Below are 24,771 nucleotides of genomic sequence, written 5' to 3'. Positions count from 1 at the left end.
CCCCTTAAATGGTGATGTACCTTAATTTTGGCGCCTAATCTATGTGTAATACAGAAATATTTCTACACGAATTCCGACTTCCGAAACGATTATTACCCTTTTATGATACAATCTTAAATTCTAATCAACGAGAATGTGTATCGTACTAAAGAAATGTAAGAGCCAAGACAGGCAAAATTCATAAATACATATTCTGATTCCTATTCTTGATAAATACGTTCTTCTGTTCTTTTTTGCGTTACACAAATTTTTTTTTTTTTTTCAATAAAATTTATCTTATTTCTAAAGCTTGTTTAACGTGGTTCATATTCCAGTTAATAAAGATTTCAAAAGTCGTATCGTAAAAGAATATCGATTGTTTGGAATTGATAATTAGAGAAGTACGAATACTTCTAATATTTCTAATCTAATAAATTAATCGAGAAATAAGTTCTTTAGAAACACAATATATATACAACCACCTACAAAATTGAGTTTTCCTAGTTACATAAAAATACTACTGCATAATATCTTTATTATCGTTTATCGTGTTTGAATTTAATTATGGTAAATACTGTCTTCAAATGTGTTTCTAATAAACCTAGCCCAAACCGTTTTTCCATTCTCTACTTATATTTCTCACAGTTTCGCTTGAGTTTAAGATGGTTTCGCTTCCTATACTTTTTCTATATGTTTCCGTTTCTGTTCCGCGCACTGTTCTTAACTTTTTTCCTCATTTCCTGTTCTTGATGTTTAACGTTTCTTCTTGGTATAGTTATCCTGCACTTATGTTTGACGACAAGGTCCGTAGAACCTCTGTTTTACCTTCTTATATTGTTCTATTGCTTTCTAAAAGTTTCTCGGCGTGTTTATTGTTTCCTCTAACTCGATCTGTTCCTTTTCTCCTACGTCATTTCTACATCTCTTCTTTTTTTTGTTTTAAACTATAATTTTCTATCTTCACTCTCGTTGAGCAATCATGTTCTGTGTACAATATCTGACAGATATTTTTGTATTGAAAATTTTGTATTTATTTTAACTTAACAGAATTGCCCTTCTAAATATGCTTCGTAAATGTATCGATAGCATACATTTTCTGTATTTTATAATCGTAGTCACAATACATTTCGTGTTGACAAGGCTTTGATGGCGACAACAAAAGTTGAAAAACAGCGTTATAATTCGTACTTTAATATTTCACATTATTAGATTTGTAGAGTTTACAACTAATACACAGTGTCTCGCTAATTGTAAATAGCGAAGATTCGATGCCTAGTTTACGAAAATAATCGAGCAGGGAACGAAAAAATATTTTTTCGTTTCTACCTGCGATCTCTTCTAAATACATAACGATTTCTTTTCCGTATTCTGAATATTTTATTCTAGGCCAATTGTTATGTATATAATAAAGAATGCAGGAAAAAGTGAAACGGAGAGTTGCAAATTACGCGATATGTCTGTATACGTACTTCACGGAACAACTGTATGCTTTGGTTTCGCTATAGCAGCATGATCCTCGTAGTCATTCAACATTCCACTTTTCTTATTTTATCCCAGTTTCGTTGTGACAACGATCTATGAAGAGTTCCTTAATCGCTTCCGTTAATTGTTTATCCCTGCCATGTTTTCTTTGTCATTTACTTGTTTCGACACATTTTCGGCGAGTTCACGCGTAAAAATTTATACGAAGTGGGCCTTTTTATTTATTATTTATCATTTATCAAGCTCTTTCCAAAGCGGAAGACCATTGCCATGTGAATTGTCTAACTCATTCTCACGAAATATTGGACCTAGCTGCATATCAACATAGGCTTTCCCGTGTATAATCACGGATCGAAGTCGATAATTACAAAAGATTCAAACACGAAACTTTTGCTACATTTGTACTGAAAGTTTTTTCTTGTTATATGGAAGTAGAATTTAAAGTCTTTTTGCTATAAAGTAGGTAACATCTTATATAATAACAAAAAATACCTTAACATATTTTATATTAAGTAACGTATAAAACTGATATATTTCAATTTCATATATTATTGTATTGTGTAAACTTAATATCGGATATCGATCTTTATAATCTCATTATGCGATGCACAGTGGTCCGGATCGTCAAAAACACGAATTTTATTCAATTTTTCGATGTTCTTGGAAATGCATCAAATTTTAATCATATATATAGGAATGGTGAGCGTGGCGTGATTAGGACATGAGGTCACCGTCTGTGACAGTGCCTTTTGTCTAGGTACGACTGTAAAGCGCATGGGAACGCTTAGGCCATTCCCTCGAAAATACGGGATAATAAACAGCGGTCTCGAGTTTGGCTCGAGCGTTCAGAGTGTTATCTGGAGTGCGTGCGGAAGGATGAGTAACCGCGCGCAAGGATCGTATGAATGGGGTATCTATGGAAGCATCGGTTGCAAGTGAAGAGTGGAAGTCTAGGAATGCGTCCGATTGTTTAGGCTACGTGACCCACTGTGGGCAAGGCTGTGAGGAGTGCGTGAGAAAAGCGCGATTGAGAAAGAGAGCATGAGTATGAAAGAAGATACAGTGCAAGGTTTAAATAAGGGTGCAAGGGCGTGAAGCGAACAGTTCTTTGGATACAGTTCCTTGGGAAGAGTTCGTTGAGAGATAGTCAGTGTGAGAGGTCATAGCGTCTAGAATAAGTCTTAAATTAGTTCACAATAAATCATATTTTTACTATATACCACCGTCGTTTTGCTGCCACCTAACAATTCCTACATATATTCTCAAATCGCTGTGGAACGTTATGGTGTACATAAAAAAGCTTATAAGTTATCCAAAATTTTTTTACAAAGTTTCGAAGATTTCGAAGGAAAAAATGCCTGCTTCGGAGTGATCGCGTTTTCTCTGAAATCGGCATACTTTGCTGCACTGTATGTTTATAACGATAAAGATCAGTTTATATCTGTTGACATAGAATTAATGTATGGTCTTTTAGCTATATGTTTGTGATAAGGGAGTGAAATATTTTAACCTTTGTAATAGTGATTTTACTGAAACCCATTTTTTCTGCATTTTTGGCTATATAATAACACGCAGAAAGCGGAATTTACGCGAGGTTACGATAAATCTTACATGAATCTATTTCTTGGAACGTGTACTGAAGATGGCTGTATAAAAATTGTTTACAGTACCTTGCATCCCCGGTAATTATAATGTAATATATACATATTACATTTTTTATTATTTATTATAGACATACATATATTTTTACGACATAAATAAATAAAATATTGAACTTAATTTTTGGAAAAATTTACAAGTTCGAATGCTTCATATTATCGCGGAGACAAATCGATTTTACATCGTAAAGTCGGCCTGTTCGTGTTTTCGATGTAGATTCGTTTAAGCATAATTTATGCCTTCGTTGAGGCAAGCGAGCGCGTCAAATCGTAACAATAAGTACCAGTTTCTTTGAATACACTGTGAGGGACTACGATTTCAGCCTTGTCTATGGCGTAGTGTACCTTTTTCATCTGTTCAAAGAATGCCCAGATGAAAGAATGAAACTTTGAAAATCGAACATTTTAGAGAAGTATCGAAAGACAAAACAATTATTTCTCCCTATAACATGGTTATCGATTCGCAAGTGTATTCTTTAAGACATTCACACCGGAGCTAATTTTTGTGTTTCTCGCTGTGGGGCGACGCGCGTATTCAAACGTCCTAGGTTACTATTTTAATATATTGACCGTCTATTTTGAAAGTGATGTAAGTTAATTAGAAAAAGAGAGATATCACGTAAATAAAAAGTTTGCACTAAACTTTTCTTCCGATGGAACAATGAAACGTGAGCCACTGGTGATACACGCCGGCGTGATGACAAGACGGAGGACTACGAGTGTAGGTCCGAAATAAAAAGTCTCATGATTTATGTTTCGGTTATATATACAAGTACTTTCAGCGTTTCTCGATCTACACAAGGCAAATCTGCAAACGGGTTAGACTTATGGTTGCCACTTTGCAATGAACGTTAGAGAAAGTCGCGGATGTGGTTCACAGATATGATCTCAAAACCAACTGTTAAGGGTGAGGTTATCATCGTCTTAAACTTACCCCTCGATACCTGGACTAGCAACGGAAGAAAATCACCCACGCTAGAGAGAGGAGCAAAATGTATATAAATGGATCGCAAAGGGTAGTTCGATAATATTGGTCAGTTGTTCGTTAAGAAAGAGTGATCTTACTGATTTGCATAGTCGCATCACATAGAACCTTATCACAAGCCACGTCAGGAGTAAGTCAGTCGAGAAAAATTCGGAATGATTAGTGCTTATACGCGCATAGTGACTGCGCCAAGTAGCATCTTACCTGCGTGTGGCAGTGCTACCCAAGTTTGAATAATCCCGATAAGTTACAGTGATTATAAAACCTGTTGTAATCTGTACAGGTGTTTAATAATACATCAAGTATTACAATCCTTATTGTGATTCTAACATCTACATTATCGTACGATTGAGGACATCAATCCATCTCTTTTTTTCTATTATTAGTGATATTTGATACTAATATTATTTGTTACTAGTGATATTTTTTACGGACCCAATGTGTTATACTCACAAGGAGAGTTCAAGTCCTTCGGGCCACCGATTTAATTGAAACTTTGTACGTTTGTAGAGCTCGTAATGCAGTTCAAGAATATATACCATTATACCCGCCACTACTTAATAGTTTTTGAGATATTTAGAATTAAAGTTTTATCACTTCTACAATTACAAATTCATTTCCTAAGATTTTTATATAGTATTGTGGCCTAGCAGCATAACACCAAAATTACTATGCTGCAGGTCCGAGGTTCGATTCTCGCTGTCAAATTTTTTTTTTCTTCAATTTATTTTTTATTTTGTATTCATTTTTCGCCAATGAAAACATTGTAAATAAACAATTTCAAATCAAATTTTTTAATCAAAATATTTTTTACGATTTTTTATGCTAGTATATATTCATTACAAAATAATAAGAATACAGTGCAAGGAAAACATAAGAACAGAAATGCAGGACAACATGAACAAAATGCAAGGATAACATAAGAATACAATGCAAAGGAAAGGAAGTTGTCTATAGCAATCTTATTTACTACAGAAGGAACACAAAAATATAAATAATCATTACATACAGGAAATACAAAACCTATCGCTCATATAAGTATTAATTACATTCTGATATTGAATATTTGAAATAATTTTTGCCCCGGTGTATATGGAATGTTTGTGAGGACGTAATTAATATTTATATGAGCGATAGGTTTTGTATTTCCTGTATGTAATGATTATTTATATTTTTGTGTTCCTTCTGTAATAAATAAGATTGTTATAGAAAATTGTTTTCCTTGCATTGTTTTCTTATTATTTTGGAACAATTATATACTAGCATAAGAAATCGTAGAAAATAAATATCTTTATTAAAAAATTTGGTTTGCAATTCTTTATTTACAATGTTTTCATAGGTGCAAAATAAATGCAAAATAAAAAATAAATTGAAGAAAAGAAAATTCGACGAGAGCCGGGAATCGAACCTCGTACCTGCAGCATAGGAACTTTCGGGTTGCGTCACTGGGCGACAACGCTATATGAAAATCGTGCGAAATGAATCTGTAGTTATAGAATTAATAAAATTTTCGTACCTGCAGCATAGGAACTTTCGGGTTGCGTCACTGGGCGACAACGCTATATGAAAATCGTGGGAAATGAATTTATATTTATAGACTTAATAAAATTTTAAAATTTTAATCGTAAATATCTCGAAAACTATTGAGTAGTGGCGGGTATAATGGTATATATTCTTGAACTGCATGACGAACTCTACAAGCCTACAAAGTTTCAATTAAATCGGTGACCCGAAGAACTTGCACTCTCCTTGTCGGATCATTGTGGCGGGCACGGGTGTTGGGTTGTAAGGCCAATGTGTGCAGTAGACCAGCTAGAAGGACCAAATGATTCGGCAGGCTTCGGCTCGATGTTTCAATGATTGGACGGTGCCACACGATCCTGAGTTGATTCTGCCTGATTTGTTTTTATAGCAGATAATCACTTCACGGGACTGATTATCCACAAAGCCTTGTACAGTGGTTGACTGGTTGTGTACTTGACTGACTGAATGTTTCTTGTAGACTCTTTGAATGTTGCTTGAAGACTATTTGTTGAAGACTGTTTGGTATTTGATTGCTTGTGAAGACTCTCTGATGAAGACTGCTTGAATGTCTGATGATAACTGACTGATGAAGACTGAATGTGCGATGCACGATCTTCCGAAGCCAAGGATTGGTAACACGTTAGCTGCCACGCGCATTTATGAGGGAATCCCGATCAAACCACGCGCGCTGCTTGTTAGTGCATGGTACAGCAATGCCAAGCGTCGCGTCTGGGATCTGTTTAGGCGATGACAAAGTATTACAAAAATTTAAGAAATGGGCTGCGTTTATCCTCATTTAGTTTTCTACGACTCTTGGTCGAGAGATAAGGACTATGGACAGCAATACTTATTACCAGACCAAACAGATGGGATGCACGTGCAACTGACCCGTCAAAACGCTAACCATACGTAATGTTCCGTCGCGGAACAAGGAAAATACAGTTACGGTCTTCCAACAGCCAGGTATTTAGGGTTAAACAATTCGGCATCGGAATTTTCCTCTCCATGCCTTCTGCATTTTTGAATGCTTTCATTTTTAATATGACTTCTCGTGTCGCGGAACACGAGAATCCTGGAAACTCCTAATTTCACGAAATTAGGCGTCGGTTCTTAAGACTTGGCTGACAATAGGCCTGAGGGCTCCGCGTAGTCCGCACACGTTGGAAACCTCAGGCCCTAGCTAGGCGTCATAAACGGCCGATGAGGTCACTAGCGATCGGGTGGACCCCACATGCCTCACCTTGGAGGAGAGGGTTTCCTCCACTACCATCTTCGTTTGGGGGAACCTTCCCTTCCTTCAAGGTGATCGATTTGCGGGCCAAGGGAACGCCCTTGGTCAAATCAGCCAATAATATTTGGCGAACTCCCGATTTTTCTTAACACTGATCTTAGGAAAATCGAGGAGCAGGAGTCCTCTTCGAATCGTTGAAGAGTCGAGTTCAAGTCGAGTCGTCAGTCAGTTCTCTACGAAACGCCGAACAGAGAATCTTAGAGCCTACTAATCGAGATCATCAAGAGTTTAATTCCTCTCGCGTTGTACAAGAGTCTCTCGTTTGACTCCAGCCGCGATCTTCCTTCTGCTCGACCCCACAGAATCACTCGCGAAGCGACGCTACATTTTATGGTCCTTCTAACCGGATAGTGACCTGTGGCACGATCCATGTAACATGGCTAAAATGTTGAACAAAACATAAATATGGCACGACTTGGAAGAGAAATGGCCAGAAGAATGACAAAGCAAGTTGCTACATTTTCTGACACCTGTAAAGGACAACTGTTTTTTTGTTTAAACTATTTCAATAAAATCCATTAAAGTTCTTTGATAAGTAATATTTGAGTACATTAATGATACAATCCTGAAATTACATAAAATTTATGAAAACTTTATGAAAATTTGTTAGCTTCTTGTCGCATTTTATACTGTCAGTCACCGATGACTGACGTGGCCTGAACGGAAAGTTCAGTGTCAGTCACTGATGACTGACGTGGCAGCTAAAGTGTTAAAGGAAATCGGTTTCCTGATTGGTGGTTGTTAGGACCGGGGGTGGGCCCTCGGTCCGCGAAGCAGTTACACCCAAAGTAGGGAGGAACGTCTTCCACGACCAAGTCCGCTGATGGAGGAAACTTCTCCCTCAGAGAGAGTTGCTAGTGGGCCAACAGTACATTTGTGACCTTTCTTGAAGTGATCGTTACTTTATGGCTTCGAAAGTCGTGATATCGTACACGGCCTGGTCCTTTCTTTCGCAGGCCTATTGTCAGCCAAATCCTAAGTGCTGTTGCCTGGTTTCTGAAATTAGTGGCTAAAGAATGCGTCGTGTCCGGTGACCCGAGAAAATAAAGAACAGTTTGTAAAGTATATTGGAAATGGAGAAAATAGAAAACACGAAACTTGAAATAAAACAGTAATTAGGATCTAGCTGCCAGAAGACCGTAACGAGTATTCTGGATCTGGAGTTTGTCCCAGGATGGAACAATGCTTGATTTAACAATCCTTAACAATATTTGTTATTAGTGTTACTTGTTACTAGTGATATTTGTTATAAGTGTTATCTGTTAATTATTAATAGTTAATAGTGGTTGTAATCGTATATTAAATAACGGCGAGAAAAATTAAGCGATGAAAATTAAGAATCGCATAATTTGATTTTAATCCATTCATGTCAGTCTGTAGAAGAGAAGAAGAATTTGATATTATCCTTCTTGAAACAAACTTTGTCGATTAATGCAGATGACTCAACGATGGAAGAACTTCACAACGATGGAACAACGTCTATGCAATGCACCTTATACGTGTTACAGGGCTAATGACAGATTCGGAAAGAAATATAGCAACTGGCTTTTAGGAGAGATTACTTTCTCTGCAATAATTATTCAATATCTACGTAGTACATCGTCATCGATGGAGGCAACGTCAAATGACAGTAAATAAAGAAGTCATCAGCAGGTTCAAAAACTGCCGTGAAGGTGTGAAACAAAGAAAAACGGAAGAACTCTGAAAATCGCATTCATCTAAAGAGATAGTTTGTACAACTAAAATGAAACTTCGAGAAGATGGGAATATAAATACTGCTGCATTAATGTCTAATTGCAAGGTATCTTCTCCTACCACACGTTCCAATATTTTGAAGACATAGTAAAATCCCGAACTAGTTCCATCTGAATTATCGCCCGCAGAAGCAGTATCTTTGATTATTTTATTGAATTTATCAAAAAATGGCTAGAACACACTCATTCTGTGGCAAGTACCCACAATCGCAATTTATATCCGTCATATTTTAAAGTTTTAAAAACGAAGAAAAGGTATGAAAAGAAGAAAATAAATAGACTTATTAAATTTCATAATTTTATCGACATCGCAAAATAGGTTACCAGAATGCGACACTGAAGAAGAAGTTACAACAGTAGGAGAGTCATCAGATGCTCGATAGTTTGATATAACCCATTAATACAGTGTATGATATTTACCTTCATGTGATTTACAATTAGATAAAATACTTCACTCATAGTATGTACAAATGAATATGAATATAATAACTTACCCAACCAATTGCGACTCTTCGTATCCTTCCTATTAGTATGATATTCTATCAAAACTCAAATTCATTTTGTAATTTTTTTATACTGTTTAAAATCGTCTATAAATACGTATGAAAATCTACGAAACCTATAAAAATTTTGATAAGTTTTTATTTTACTAAAAAAATAATATCAGAATAAGATTCTACGACCATATAAATCTATGGAACGATATATTTTACAGCAAGAAACGTTTAAATAACCGAGATATTGATAAAGTTCGTGTTTTTTGCGATCCGGACCACTGTGCAACGGTCCAGAATCGTCTCTCGAATGCAAAGAATTGAATAAAGACGTTACACCAAGAAACAATCGTAATTTACATAATCACTACTCCACGAGGATTTCGACGATAGTATAATCGATATAGCGAAATCGTAAATCGTTGTATCCCGCGACAGCCCCAATCGATGCCAAAATAACATCGGAGATATCGTGGACATTTACAGTTTGTAGCCCTTTAGATACTTAACGGAATGCAATAAAACAGAAGGAAGGATTAACATACAATTTTAACTTAATTCAGTAATTACCATTCAATATCACTTTGCTCTCGTTAAATCTAATTTAACCCTTCGCACTCGGCGATTTTTTCGTCACAGGAAAATAGTAATTCGAAGACTTTCTGCCATAAAGTTGACGATATTTCCAAAACGGTATTAAGACGTAGAATTATTTTACTTCGATATTCCACGCATCATTGGGTTATTGTAAATTTGATATATTAGTTAACATCCATCGTTAGAATCTAATTAAATGGCGACTGAGATGCGCCTCTCCAGTGCAAAGGGTTAAAGGGGTGTTTCCACTTTAGTGGCATTAAAACACCGATATTTCTTTTTATTATACTTTTTAAAAACATAATCTCAAAATTCTGGTCCTAAACTTTTACACTTGTATTTGATAAAATATTATAAAAGATGAAAAGTTACAAAAAAATTTTAAGAGAACTTAAGAGAACGAAGGTGATTATAATTATACCTAATAGTCCTAATTTTATTAATTGTGATTGGCAAGCATAGTAGTAACTGATCATCATAGAAATGAAAGATCTTGGCGATTATTCGGTTAATGTGTACAAATATTTGTCTTGTGAAAATTGATTGTATGCAAAAATAAAAATTACAAGTTGCAAATTCGTTAACTTAAATCTTTGCCCTGGAACAGATTGTGAAAAAGGAGCAGTAAAAATCACCACGTTTCTTAGCAGTCGACGGTTTAACGAAGGATTTACCACGCACTTATGTATTACGGTTGAAATGGAAGCTTAAATTGGTTTTAAGATAAATATCTTTGCTCAGTCATAAATAAAGAACGAATAAACATTTGAAAGACGAACATTCAGTGCTATGGAATAACAAAAACGAAGCGAAGATATGAGAGATATTCTGCGTACGAATCATTTTGGAAGCAGGTGGTCCCCTTTACTCAACCGGAATGGCAAATTAATCTTACGAAGGATCATTCCAACGATTTCGACGTCGATTTCAACGAAATTCACATATAAGATAGTTCTTCTAAAAATATTTCACAGGTATCTTTTTTTCTCTTCGAACATTTCCTCTTCTCGTACTTGAATTATATCGAAATTCGCAATAGTTATTTCATTGATCGTACAAATTAAAAATTTCATAATAAAAACGTCGATATACTAACAATATATCTGTATTCGATTTTCTGTTTTATATATAACATCTTAATCCGTGGAAATTCTAAAATGAAATACCGTGGAAAAAGTGTAATGGTATAAGTAGCAATAAATATCTCCTTGAAATCTAAATCAAATATATATTCAAAATATTCAAATCTTCGACTTTTGATGTTTCGTCTTGATATTTGGATCATCTAAAAAGACTTGAATTTTTAGTAAGATATTATTGGCAAGAACTAGTATCCAAAGAATCTATTGGAATTCGATATCGTATTGCATAGGTAGACATTCGAGCTTTTTATCTCTCTGAAGAATGTTGCTATTTGAAAAGTCAAAAAGTCGCTATATGGATCGAATCGTCTATATTTCCAACTTGTTGAAACTTAATGAAAATATAGGAATCGAAAACCGAGTACAAAATTGTAATATCGTTTTTCCTAAAATTAGTTTTTCGAATCGATGTCTTTAAGAAACATAAATTAGAGTAAATAAGAATTACAGTAACCATAACAGATTACAAAACTATTCTATACAAAATATATTATTTTGTGTTTTTGCGCATAGTACTTTTCCTATCTACTGTCAACTACGTTATTTACAGTTGGTTGAGATGATGCAGCAAGGACGAAATCAATGAAGTCTAGAAGAAACAAATGTTCCTGTTTCTGAAACAACGATTTAAGATATTTCAAAAAGACAAAATGCTTGAGCGTTAATCAATGTCGTATGGGCCCATTTTTATATTGGATGTCTCATTTTAATTTTGGAACGCGGTTATTTATGAAATTATAGATGGTATAAGAAATGTTTTAAATAGTACTCACACTGTATTATTAAAGGAATAATATATCACCAAGTGTCTATTTGCTATACTTACCGTGTTACGATTGATACGAATTCGCATCGTGTCTAGGTGCGATTTATCATACAATTACATTCAGCACCGGCTATGAATGTACAAATAGCATAAACGCGATTACACTCAGCAATCACACGATCAAAATGAAATTACTTAATCACTGAATTGAAATTGGAAAAAATACAATCTCCTTAGTCTTTTTCGTTCATCAAATGTGTTCAATCCATGGGTGGCTAATTTATCGGAATGGTTGTTTTTTGCCGCTGCTGCATTGTTCTCCAGTGGCAGACGATTTCGTCCCACACATGGGACTATTGCTATCCTTGATTAGATTGACCAACAAATTTTAACTTTCTTTCTTTTCTGCAATATGCACTGTGTATACCTTGTACAGCTTTTCGCATTGAACGCAAACTCGCAAGCAGAATTATTGTATCCTCGGCTTTTGAAAAAACTCCAATCTTCTTTTTAACAAAAATGGAGTATTACGAGAGTCAGTAGAAAGTTCTAACTGATTTTAAATGATAAAAAAAAGATTATCTATAGATACGTATGAATATTATAGGAAATACGAAATAATTATACGATAAAGGTACATTGCTACTCGGCGTGGCCTGGCGATGAGCTGAATGGTCTGGGACAATCACGTTATTACAGTTATCCGAAAAAGGTAAACAGCAGTGCAGGTCATTTCTTGCTAATGTGATTTATGAAGGATCAGTACTGGTTCATAAGACATTCGAGTCGTTGCATCTCAACAATTATAATATTTCTAAGCTTTGAACGATTACATTCCATTTAAATGATATGAGCCCGTAATTTCTTAGATTCTCTTGCTGATCGTATGATGTTTACGGTCGGATTTTATATTTCCGAATTCTACGAGAGAAATTTTAGCAGCCTTTTGTATAAATTTTTAATGAAATGTCCTTAACACGTTGGCTGCCGTGGGGGTCACCGGTGACCGGCGACGCGACCAATAGTTAAAATACATAATTTGGATAAACATCGATACTTATAAATTTCTAAATAATACCATTGTTTCTGTAATGCTTCGAAGAAATTAATGCCGTACAGAACATGCAAAAATAATTTTATTAATACAAGGAAAATATACATGTTATTTGTGCGCATAACGATGAAACACATTGAAACACGGTAGGCACAGAAAAGATGAACCAGAACAATCAGCACAATATGTCGCCACTTTCTTAGTGCAATTCTTTTGACTCATAATCTTCAGTTAACGTCATATTTGTAATGGCTAATTAAAAAATTGAATGAAAGTAAAAGCTCATGTAAAGTGACAGAGTATAACGAATGCATTTACTTACCTGCTTGCAGGGAGCACTGAACGAGACTAAGAAATGACAGTAGCTGTTTCGCAACAAAAGCGTAACAGTGTGGAACAACTGATAATCGTAACAATGGTCTGCGGCGCCTTGGGGGTCACCGGTGACCCCCCACCACGAAAAATGCATAAAACAAGTTTATACAACTAAACTTATCTGCTGTAAATATTTCAACATAATATGCATCGCATAATGAAAAATTCATGTTGGCGCCTTGGGCAAGTCACGTAAAATTCGCGCGGCAGCCAACGTGTTAATCGTCCATAAACGATCCTGAAATATCAAAGTATGTGCAATAAATTTGTGTCGAAATAGATTATACGCCTATATAAGAATTGGATCGGGTCACAGGTCACTATTCGGATCGAAGGACCAAAAAATGTCGCGTCGCTTTTTGAGCGATTTCTGTGGGGTTCGACGAGTTGTAAGGCCGTCTCGCGATCACGTAATGTTGCCCGCCAAATTAATATTGAACAACTGTTTCAGTTTGTACGAGCAAAGAGAAGGTCGCGGCTGGAGTCGAACGATAGACTCTTGTACAACGAGAGGAATTAAACTCTTGATGATCTCGATAAGTAGGCTCTGAGATTCTCTATTCGGCGTTTCGTAGAGAACTGACTCGTTGTCTATTCGATTTGAATTGCTTGACGACTCGATTGGAACTCGACTCTTCGACGATTCGAAGAGAACTCATGCTCTACGATTTTCCTAAGATCGGTCTTAGGAAAAATCGGGAGTTCGCCAAATATTAATGGCTGATTTTACCAGGGGCGTTCCCTTGGTCCGCAAATCGGTCATCTTGAAGGAAGGACAGGTTCCCCAAACGAAGACGGTAGTGGAGGAAACCCTTTCCTCCAAGATGAAGTTCGTAGAGTCCACCCGCGCGCTGATGACTCCATCGGCCGTTTATCGCCCCTAGCTAGGGTCTGAGGCTTCCAACGTGTGCGAACCACGTGGAGCTCTCAGGCCTATTGTCAGCCAAGTTTTAAGAGCTGTCGCCTAATTTCGTTAAATTAGGAATTTCCAGGATTCTCGTGTTCCGCGACACGAGAAGTCATAATAAAAATGAAAGCAATTAAACATGCAGGAGGAATGGAGAGGAAAATTCCGATACCCCTAAAGACCCTAAGACCTGGCTGTTGGAAGACCGTAACTGTGTCTTCCTTGTTCCACGCCGGAACAAGAATAAATAAAGGCATGCAATTCCATTGAAAGAAATTAAAGACATCGGGGAATTTTTAACGATCATAATATCTTCCTCGAAACGGTATAAGTTCTATTTAAAACATTTTTAGAACGAACCTTAGTCTGGAAAATAATTGCATTCAAAGATCGAATTGGGACGCCCACTACGCAAACGACGAATCGTTCGTTTTACAACATGCTGCAATAATGTTTCAAAGTAACAGGGACATCGATTCTCTGAACAGACATCTGATATAAAACTTGTTTACTTTGCGATCTTCGATTGCCTTAATGTCATTTCAAAAGTCTGTACCGAACTTATTTTTCTCTTTACTCCAAAACAAAGATATTGCATTTTGTTTAGAAAGTATGAAATGATCTTGGAACAAACGTGAAAAATTAAAGGTAAAAATTTATCTTGTCACAATGATATTCCATATAAAAAATAAGGAGAAAAGTGTCTCGAAATTTTGTTTGTCATATCACCTATGCCTTAGTAGTTAAACACAGCATGACGTGAAACACTCTGTCGTTAAAAAATAATCTTAGATTGTACACTTGTGTATAAAAGAAGATTGCTATTACTAGTGCGATTTTTTATTTATTCCAATCAAATGGTTTCTAATGAATCTAAACTTCGGCTTACAGGACAAGAAAAAAGAAAATTCTTATGTTGATAAGCATGTTCTTCAAGTGCCGTTCTTTTAATATTAGCCCTTTCGGTACTACTGCTGCCATATGGCGGCATCCACGGAACGCTCCGTGTGTACTACTGCCGCCGATTGGCGGCGGCCACGAAACGTTCTCTGGGTACTATCGCCGCACCGCCTAAAATCGCCAGTTATGGCAGGTTATGTGGATATGATTACTCTCTATAGTACGCATTACTTTACTGTCCTCTGTTTAAAATCCCGGCTGCTCTAATTGTTCCATTATGTATATTAATCCGTGAAATGACGTTTCCGGTATTCCGTTCATCCCTTTGTTTAGAACAGACTGTATATCTAAATGTGAACTATCACACCAAGTTACACTATTAGTTTTGTCATTTATTATATTGTACTATCAGTTTTGTTATTTATTATGTTATACTATTAGTTTTATTATTTACTTTAATTTTGTGATATTGGAACAAATTATTTATATCAATGCCATTTACTTTAATTAATATACTGTGAAGAAATAAATGTGATTTTAAAACGTTAAGCGTCGAGCCTGTTTCGTTTGCTTTTCCGTCTGATCCGCGAGATAAGATTCTGTCAAAATCGGCTTTCGGCCGAGGATTGGTTTAGGCTGTCGCGCTTTCGCGGCTGACGCTGCCGTACAGTACAGCCGCTCCTACGGAAAACTTCCTCGTACCACGAACGTATAACCGCGGCCAATACCTCCGTACCGAAAAGGTTAATGCATCTAGTTACACGACACAGTGATTATAATTGGGTATTTTATAATAGAGTTCATGAACATTGAACTAACAGAGACACTTTGCGAATAGCAATGATAGGAAACTGATCTCTCGACTCCTGAGGCTGACGCCTGCTTCGGCGCATTCTCGCGTACAGTTGATAAATTTCCAAGGTTGCGTTTGCTCCGCTTGAGAAAGAATCAGACGAAATAGGAAAAGAGCTAAGGAAAAGGGTTGACTGATATATCGAGTCGTCAATATGTATCGCATTAAATATGTTTAATCCTCATCGTAATTCTATTATTCCCAAGACATTTCCACACTATAATTTCATTGATATAACAACGTCAAATAAATATTGATTTTCAAAATTCATCGAAATTCAGCCGAAAAAGGATAAAATAAAAATATGGAATGGAAAGAAACGATTAAACAAAGCCGCTATTGTTAGATTTATTTAATTGAAAATAGTGCAATCAAGTTCGTATACGGATTTACTGTAATCCTAAATAGCGCACCGATGATCAATGGCAATCAATTCTATCGAGTAGAAGAAAAATGACAAAAATTGAATGTTTTATCGGGTGAAGTGGCGTGACTGACTCGTCGTCGTTTGTTGACTTTGAACGTCGAGTGCTGGGTGGCGAAAGCTTTATTGTCTCATACATTCGTATTTGCGGTATTTATTTTACTGGTCGTCAGTTGGAATCCGTGCGCTTCGAGGCTTTTCGTTTAAATCCTTTTCGAGAATAGCAGGGAATCACAGAGTCGATTCATAAAACGATTTGTTATTGCAGTTCGAGCGAAGAAGCATCTTTTGTTGACTTAAACGAGGCTCGGTTGTCGCTTGATCCGTCTTTGTTTCATTCTTCGTTGTATGAAATCGCATAATTTCGATTAAGTGATCGCAAGTGACTACTTCTTACGACTATTTATACTTCTATAATGTTATATTATATTTTACTTTGTCACGTTAAAATGAAATTTTATAAGCTTATATTCTCCTAATTTGATTTTAACTTGCCTCCACATAAAATAAAATAAATACTATTTGCGTTAAGTAACAGATCTGACCGAAATTTATTTCAAATAATAATTTAAAAATGATCATTAGTTGTCATTTTATAAATAATGTAATAATTTTATAAATAATGATAGGGCCAAAAGAACCATATATGTGTCTCACGTAAACGCATCGCTATGGCCACATATGTCTAGAATTTGACGTCTTGCAGTGTTACAACGAAAATAGCGACTAAGCAGAAATGTGCACAATATATATATATGCACAAGTGGAAAGCATAATAGCCATACATTATGTACCAACAGGTTATACTTTTATTTATACCAAGAAAAATTTCTGTTAGTGGTCCGAATTTAGAAACATTGGTTAAAATCGCAAATGAAATAATCTCTCGTGCTGATGCTAAAAATACAAAAGGAGTATTAGATTTCAAAAATATTTTTTTTCATTAATATGTGATCGTATATCTTTAAATTTTTCTTATCATCATCTAGAAATCGAACGACATCATTTTGAACCCGTAGTTTTTCTTTTCTTGTGTCTCGGATAAGACAATTTCAATATTCAGAATAACTAGATTCACAAGATTCACTAAATTCGCTAGATTTAATATATTAAGAGTTGATTCGATATTAAACGTCTCTCTACGTCTTACAAACAATAACACTTATTAACAAACACAAAGCATAACGATGAATCGGTTCTAACAAATAGGAAATATAGTAAGTATCACAGTAAGCGTGAAATAATGATTGTAAGGAACAATGTAAATATGTAGTATGTACGAAAGTAGGAAACCATAAATATCAGTGCCAAAGAAGAAATAATTTATTTCATAAAGTGAAACATAAATTATAAAATATTTTATAAAACACTGGTGTTATTTCAAGAATAAATTATATTTGACATAATTCTAAGAACTAATTTTAAAATAATGTAATTTTTAATTTTTGAATGCGACCAAGTCTGTTAAAGAATTAATAATTTCATGTATATAAATCGAATACTTCGTCAATTCGAGAATACGAAGTTCGTGGTTACGTACACTTACTGACAAGTAACAAAGCAATGATTTGGAAATTTGTGTATATTCTTTATCTTCTGGAATACATAGATTGAAGTTAAGAATAACCTTAAACAAGATATTCGATATTAAATTTATCGTTTACTAATTTATATGATGTTCTTTCGTTTTATTTTCAACTGTAAAGTATGTATGCATCTCAAATGTCAAAACATAAAGTATATATAAATACACATACACTAAAATTTGCAAATAATTACTTTATTTCGTCGGTACATCTACGCACAGGAATGTTGCTCGAAACATTAACCTCGATAATATATCTCAAGGCCATTTAAATCGGCCAAATATACTTTATTCCCAATCATTATCTACATTTCAATAGTCGTGATATTCAAATTTTACTGTAGCTTTATTCTAATAAATCAATATCGATCGATTATAGAGGATGTTACAAAAATCGTGGTTGAACTGATAGAATAGCGATTCAACGTAGCGTGCAAAAATAAATCGCTAACAAGAAATACTTTTTTCATTTACGATCTCGTTTTTGGGAAAAATAAAATTGAATTTATTATTTTTTAAGTTACATAGTGAATAAAATAATATATAACACGATGTTTCAAAAACTGAATATCATCGTTGTGAATGAGCTAAATTATGTTTAGATATCTAGTTGACATAAAGCGTAAAACTAAAAACATTTGAATAGAATTTTCTTCTATGTCTAATAATTCCATGTATAAATTTTAATGAAGTCTTCATTAATAGGATATGAAACGTATCGAATACGAGCAATTGATCACGAAGCGACGTTCAATGAGGTCGATATAAAATTGATTCGCGTAACGAATAACACCGCAACAATATAATCTAAACGATCAACAGGTTCTCTTCAACTTTATTGCAGCCAAAGTACTTACTGACGAGTTTGGCGAGCAACGACCTCGCTATTGGTCTTCTGGTTACACCATTCGGCTTCCTACCAGCTGTCTATGGATGTTGGCCTTACGGCGAAGTCGTCTGTCAAATACAGGTAATACATATTCACACTTACATATAATAAAGTGCATGTGTTTTTTGTTAACCGTGATCTGGATAATGCTTCACACGTGCCTACATGTGATACTTTGCAGCGTTAGCCATAAGACCAGCTATGAAAATTTCAGAAATATTGAACGCAGAGGTCATTTGGAAAATGTTAGAATTATTGGAAGCATAAACAATCGTATATGTCCAAAAATTTTAATTGAGAATCAATTATTAAATCGTAAGATGATTCGGAAAATTCATGCTTAAATCCTTATTAATAAGAAAGTAAGTACTTGTTGCTTGAACATATTTAGAAGATTCTTAATAAAAAAGCAATATTTTATCAAAATATCTTTCAGTGAAATAATAGTCTTTTTAGGAAATCGATATTTCGATTTATTAATCAGTTATTTTGAAAACATTGCCGCCTGAAATATACGTAATTATTTCTTTACATGATATTTACGATTGAAGGAAGCAATAAGAATTTAATAGGTTTATCGAGGAAAAAATATATCCAAGAGATGTAATAACAAAAGGAGTTGAACGATAATTTTAGAGACGAAGAGACCATTTATTTGCGGTCAATATAGGTATCTAATTTTCTACTGCTATAAAGAAGAATTGTGCTAAAGACGGGTACGTAGGTCAAACCGGATACCATTACTTTTTTAACAATAAGATAAGAGCTGCGGTATGCAGTCAACGCGTGGTGTTAGAGATTTCAGCTCGCTTTTTAACAACGGAAAAATTAACCAGTTTTTAAAATATGTTTTCAAATAGTCAAAATAAATATTTCATAGATCAAATATGTGATATGCGATTTAACTTAATTTGTTCTTAATATAAAATTTAACATAAAACTCGTAAAAGTAGTATAGTAAATTATTAGAAATTAAACTTCTATGATAATATTAATTGTTACACAACCTTATACAGATATGCATTTAGTTTCACCTTTACTCTTGGTGTAAAATCGAACCATCCGATATCTTTGAAAAACTGTTTTCCTTTTGAATACAATTTTTTTTCTGGAAAATTGTTACTTTTTCATTGTATACGATCCCATTTAGATTTATGGCAGTGCCAAAATTTTTGTTATCAGATTTAAAAAATTGCTAACACAAGGAATATATTGGACACTTATATTATGTTACTTTCCTGTATTATAAATATGTGATTTTTCTAATAATACTTTTTCAATATATTTTTTATTTTTTCCATTTTTAATTAAATATTTTTACATTTTTTTACAAATAAAATATATTGCGAATGTATAATAAATAATAATTTTTTTCATTACTAGAAATTTTGTATAATATTCATAAGGTTTGAATTAGTGTAGTTGGACAGAGAATTCTACGTATAAAAATGAACAATAAAAGTAAAATACAGGTTTTCCTAATTTTATTAATGCTTTGTGTGGATGTAAATAATGATAATAATTGGAAAGATTATTTTCGCAAACCTTCACTGCAATGATATTAATCCTTATAGTGCTACATAATAATGTAGTGTTGCATAAAAATGATTCGATATATTATATTTTATTATATTAATGCCTAACAAGCGTGTCTACAACGTACATATCCTAAATAAATGATAATCAATCACATAAACAAGGTTGTCATAAATTATTCAAATTTGAAAGGTTATGGATTAAAAGTAATAGTTTGCTTGTTGATTTTATTGTTTTACAGGCATCGACTGTTGTTAGCCATTAGTCAGCGACAAGATAACATGGTTATATTTAATGACCAATTAAAATATATACAGTATCACTTTTAAGACTAAACCTACTATGATCAGAGAAATGATCGGTCGTAGTGAAGATGAAGGAACATAGGATGAAGCATTTTAGAAGAAACGGAATATGAAGAAATATTGAAAAATTGATTATATGTATATGTATTGTATTATAAGAACAATTGAGAAATCAAGTAACAAAATTGATAAAGTCGAATGCAGAATATTTAATCGGAACTTCAAAAACTGTGATTTAGAACATCGTGGGCTTAGTGTAAATTTGTAACGTTGGAATGTCTTGAGGGATCGCATCGAGCTTTCAAAGCTTCAGTGATGAGAAACATTTCAAAGTGAAATTTATCTTTTTTATATAAAATCGTTTATTTTTGTGTTATGTTGTTTTTCTTTTTCTTTTCATAGTTCACCTTCGTAGTAGTTTTCTCATATGTAGAATTTATTCCAATGAATTTAATTATCTGCCACGATCTGTCGATATTATAAATTGTATTATAAATTCGTGAATTCATAACGATCTTTATTTATACAACTTAATAATCTAATAATTAGTGATTCCGAATTATCCTGACCCCATAAGATAGAATTTATAACAAACTGTAACATTTTTCAAAGGTAAATAGCCTTATATGAGATCATTGAGATTATCTCAACAAATTTCATCATGCTGTAAACAAAAAGAAAAAGAAGATAAAAGAAAAGAATTAACTTATTTCTTCTATTGTAAGAAAAGAATGTAGATTTGAAATCTCCGCCACTATTCAATGATTAAAAGAATAATTTGTATCATGATGATGTCTTCTTCGCTATTGAACCACTTTCGTAAAAACACTTTATTGATAATCTCTCACGAAATGTTCCAACATTACGAGATAAAAGAAGCATATAACTACAATCAATATCTTACAGAGACGAATTTTACTTGTACCTTCGCATAAATGTCTTCAAATTATTCGACTGTCTATAATATTTCATTTGTAAGCAACGAAAGTCTCGAATTTCAATCCTTTCAGTTGGTTCTTCTATTATAATGTAGTTCAAATTCCTCTTCGTATGCCACCATTATATCATACAGATAGTCCAGAGAGAGATTAACGATTTTAATACGATATTCTCCTTCTACCTCGGTTTTAAACAGAAGGGTACACAGGCAGAGTTCAAGATTCAGTTCTACATAATGTGCATCAGTGTGCGAGTGCGTAATAGGACATCAAGCAAAGTCAGATAGGCTCTTGAGACTCTCGAGCTAAAGTTGGACACTACGGCTTTATAATGTCCCTAGGACGTACGTGGAGGATAATGTGCAATGTTTATGTATATGAACCTGTGCTTGCACGAGAGAGTATGCTTCGGATGAATAACAGGCAACACGTGCCTTGAAAATTCTTCGTTAAAGAATTTGCTTACTGATAAACGTATTATTCCTGTTACGCTATGTTTCTAATTGAAATAGCTGAACGTCTTGAAGTACGTACGTATATTTTTAGAAGAAACCGAAGCTACTGGTTATATCGATTGGTTGTCACATTTGGGATAGTTTCATCGTTGAATGACAGAGGAATTCGTTTGCAGTGAATATATACTGACTCATAAATATTCGGATATTATGTTATTAAAAAATCGTTGCTCGCTTTGGTTATTTTTAATGATATTATTCAACTTATTCTTTTTATGATCTAATTTTAATCGTTTGTAGGAATAAATTTTATTTCCTTATTTCACATATCCTTTTGAATAGTAAATAAGTCATACGATGAATATTGATATCCTTTTAATCAAATATCTAAATGTTTGTATCAAATGTTTTATACATATCGAATTCTCTCGTTATATACGTTAAATACGTGAAGATGAATTTTTGTTCTTCTCCAAATACACATCATAAATATCAAATCTTTCACAATTAATAAAATGCGACATTTTACGTATTGTATACATATATATTATTCATATGTGAACATTAACTTTACGTAATATAAATATTAGATATGTGTTAAAAAAATTGTAGATATACATTTAAACAGATATCAATAGCTTTCATATGACCGTTTCCTTTCATTATATACATTTTTAAGTTTTTTATTATATTCTTATATTATATTCTATAATAATTTATTGCATGTAACATATACGTGCTGAAGTACAGTACAGTGTGAATGTTGTATCCCTAGGACTTAACGACCCAAGTCAAGTGGAAGGATTTTTTATTTCCCTATAGTTACCGTCCCAGGACTCGTGGATATTTGGGTTACTTGGTCATTACTTGGGTTAGTCCCTAGCAAGGGTCAATAATTCACTTCGGAGACGATGGGCATAGCAGCCCAAATTCACCATTCGCCACCACCCAAAAACGTCGAAGCTGATACACACCCTTAATGTTATTCACAACCAATAGAAAAACACGTATGCACCACTCACATTTCACACCAACCAATCAGAATACATCCGAATTTATAAAGTCATTGAAACACAGGAGTCAGGCGTCTATACACGAAAAGAGTCAAAACAAAATTAGTTCATATCGCAAACAGTCGCATAATCAACTCGATCAGTTCAAATCCTAACTAGGTTTATCTCAATTAAGTTAAAATAGACCACCGCATCCCTTCAGCATTGTCGCGTTAGCGTAGCGGGCCTTGCAACCCGCGAAACTCCGGTCGTGAGAGCTGCAGTGCTCCGGACGTATCAGTGAAATTAATAAGAAATTCAAATCCAAGGTTTGAAATTTAGATTAAGCAAAACAAAAATTTAGATTAAGCGAAACAAAAAATTGAAAGTGCTCTTAACCCTTTGCACTCGAGAAGTGACTCTCTTAGTCACCATTTAATCAAATTCTAAAGATCGACATTAATTAATATATCAAATTTAAAATTACCTAACAATGTGTGGAATGTCGAAGAAAAATATGATTTCTCATTTAGCATTTTAAAAATATCGTCGATTCTCTGACAGAAAGTCTTGGAATTACTATTTTTCTGTAACGAAAAAGTCGTCGAATGCAAAGGGTTAATATGGATATCAGTGAAAATTTTAAATTTTATTCAAACAATACAATTGCCATAAATCGGTTGATTTAAATTTAGTCCAGAATTTATACGAATAATTGAATCGTAACATTCCACAGTCATAAAAATCAAGGCGAGGTTTTAGAATCTGTGTTTGTAGAATGAAGACTGTTGCGCCGGTAATAATGCATGTAAGACGTGCCTTACCGTCCTTCTTGAGGATTAAGATTTATAATTTAAAGGCAAGGACTGTGGACAGAACTACCTAGGACCAGACCCCACAGACGGGACGCACGTGCGACTGACCTGCCAAAATGTTGACCAGACTTCCACATAAATCTTAACATAAACAATGCCGAAAGGAAACTTTCTTGACAATTCCCACTCCTAAACCTAAAGTCCTTCCAAAACTCGAGGAGACGCCAGACAGATCAAGACTAGACAAGACAGACGATAGTTAAAAGTCAATCAGAACACATCAAGACGGTAGTAGGTTAGCATTCAAATAGAACACATCGAGACGTTGATCAGAACTCAAAGACAACACATCAGAGACGAAAACGAGAAGTCAGCTAGAACACATCAAGAGACGGAAGACAGAAAACGGAAGACGGAAGATGTTCAGGATTGTTATGTCCAACGTTGTCCCATCCTGGGACAAACCCCAGACCCAAAAGACCCGTTACGGTCTTCTGACAGCCAGATCCCAATTGCTGCTTTATTTCAAGTTCGACGTTTTCTATTTTCTCCATTTTCAATATACTTTGCAAACTGTTCTTTATTTCCTCGAGTCACCGAACACGAGGCATTCTTCGGTATCTAATTTTAGAAAGCAAGCAACAACACTTAGGATTTGGCTGACAATGGGCCTGCAAAAGAAGCGGACCTGACCGTGGAAGACGTTCCTCCCTTCTTTGGGGGCAACTGATTCGCGGACCGAGGGCCTACCCTCGGTCCGAACATCCGCCAATCAGGAAACCGATTTCCTTTAACAATCCTTGGCTTCGGAAGATCGTGGATCGCACAGTCAGTCTTCATCGAACAGTCTTTGTCAAACATTCAGATCAAACAGTCTTCAAAAAACATTCAGCCAGTCTTTATCAAACACGGTCAGTCTGCACAGCCAGTCAATTACGCACAGTCGTACACAACCAGTAAAACACGACACAAGGCTTTGTGGATAATCGTTCCCGTGGAGTGATCATTCGCTATAAAAACAAATCGGGTACAATCAACTCAAGATCGTGTGGCACCGTCCAACCATTGGAA

At 34.6% G+C, this 24,771-nt stretch overlaps 1 protein-coding gene across 1 annotated transcript in view; it reads left to right on the top strand.

The window, feature by feature from the left end:
- LOC108550011 (trace amine-associated receptor 7d) overlaps nucleotides 1-24,771 on the top strand; it is a gene marked incomplete at its 3' end in the record, with an annotated part of 117,266 nt that overhangs the window by 16,175 nt on the left and 76,320 nt on the right. Inside the window, exon 2 of the mRNA XM_017903603.1 lies at nucleotides 18,615-18,740. Coding sequence (XP_017759092.1) covers nucleotides 18,615-18,740 — 126 coding nt within the window. The remainder of the gene's footprint in view (nucleotides 1-18,614; nucleotides 18,741-24,771) is intronic.

This window comes from Eufriesea mexicana, unplaced genomic scaffold (genome assembly GCF_001483705.2).
Source record: "Eufriesea mexicana isolate 0111107269 unplaced genomic scaffold, ASM148370v2 scaffold2438, whole genome shotgun sequence".
NCBI lineage: Eukaryota > Metazoa > Arthropoda > Insecta > Hymenoptera > Apidae > Eufriesea > Eufriesea mexicana.
Note: the sequence above shows the minus strand (reverse complement) of the source record. Positions and strands in the feature narration are given on the sequence as shown.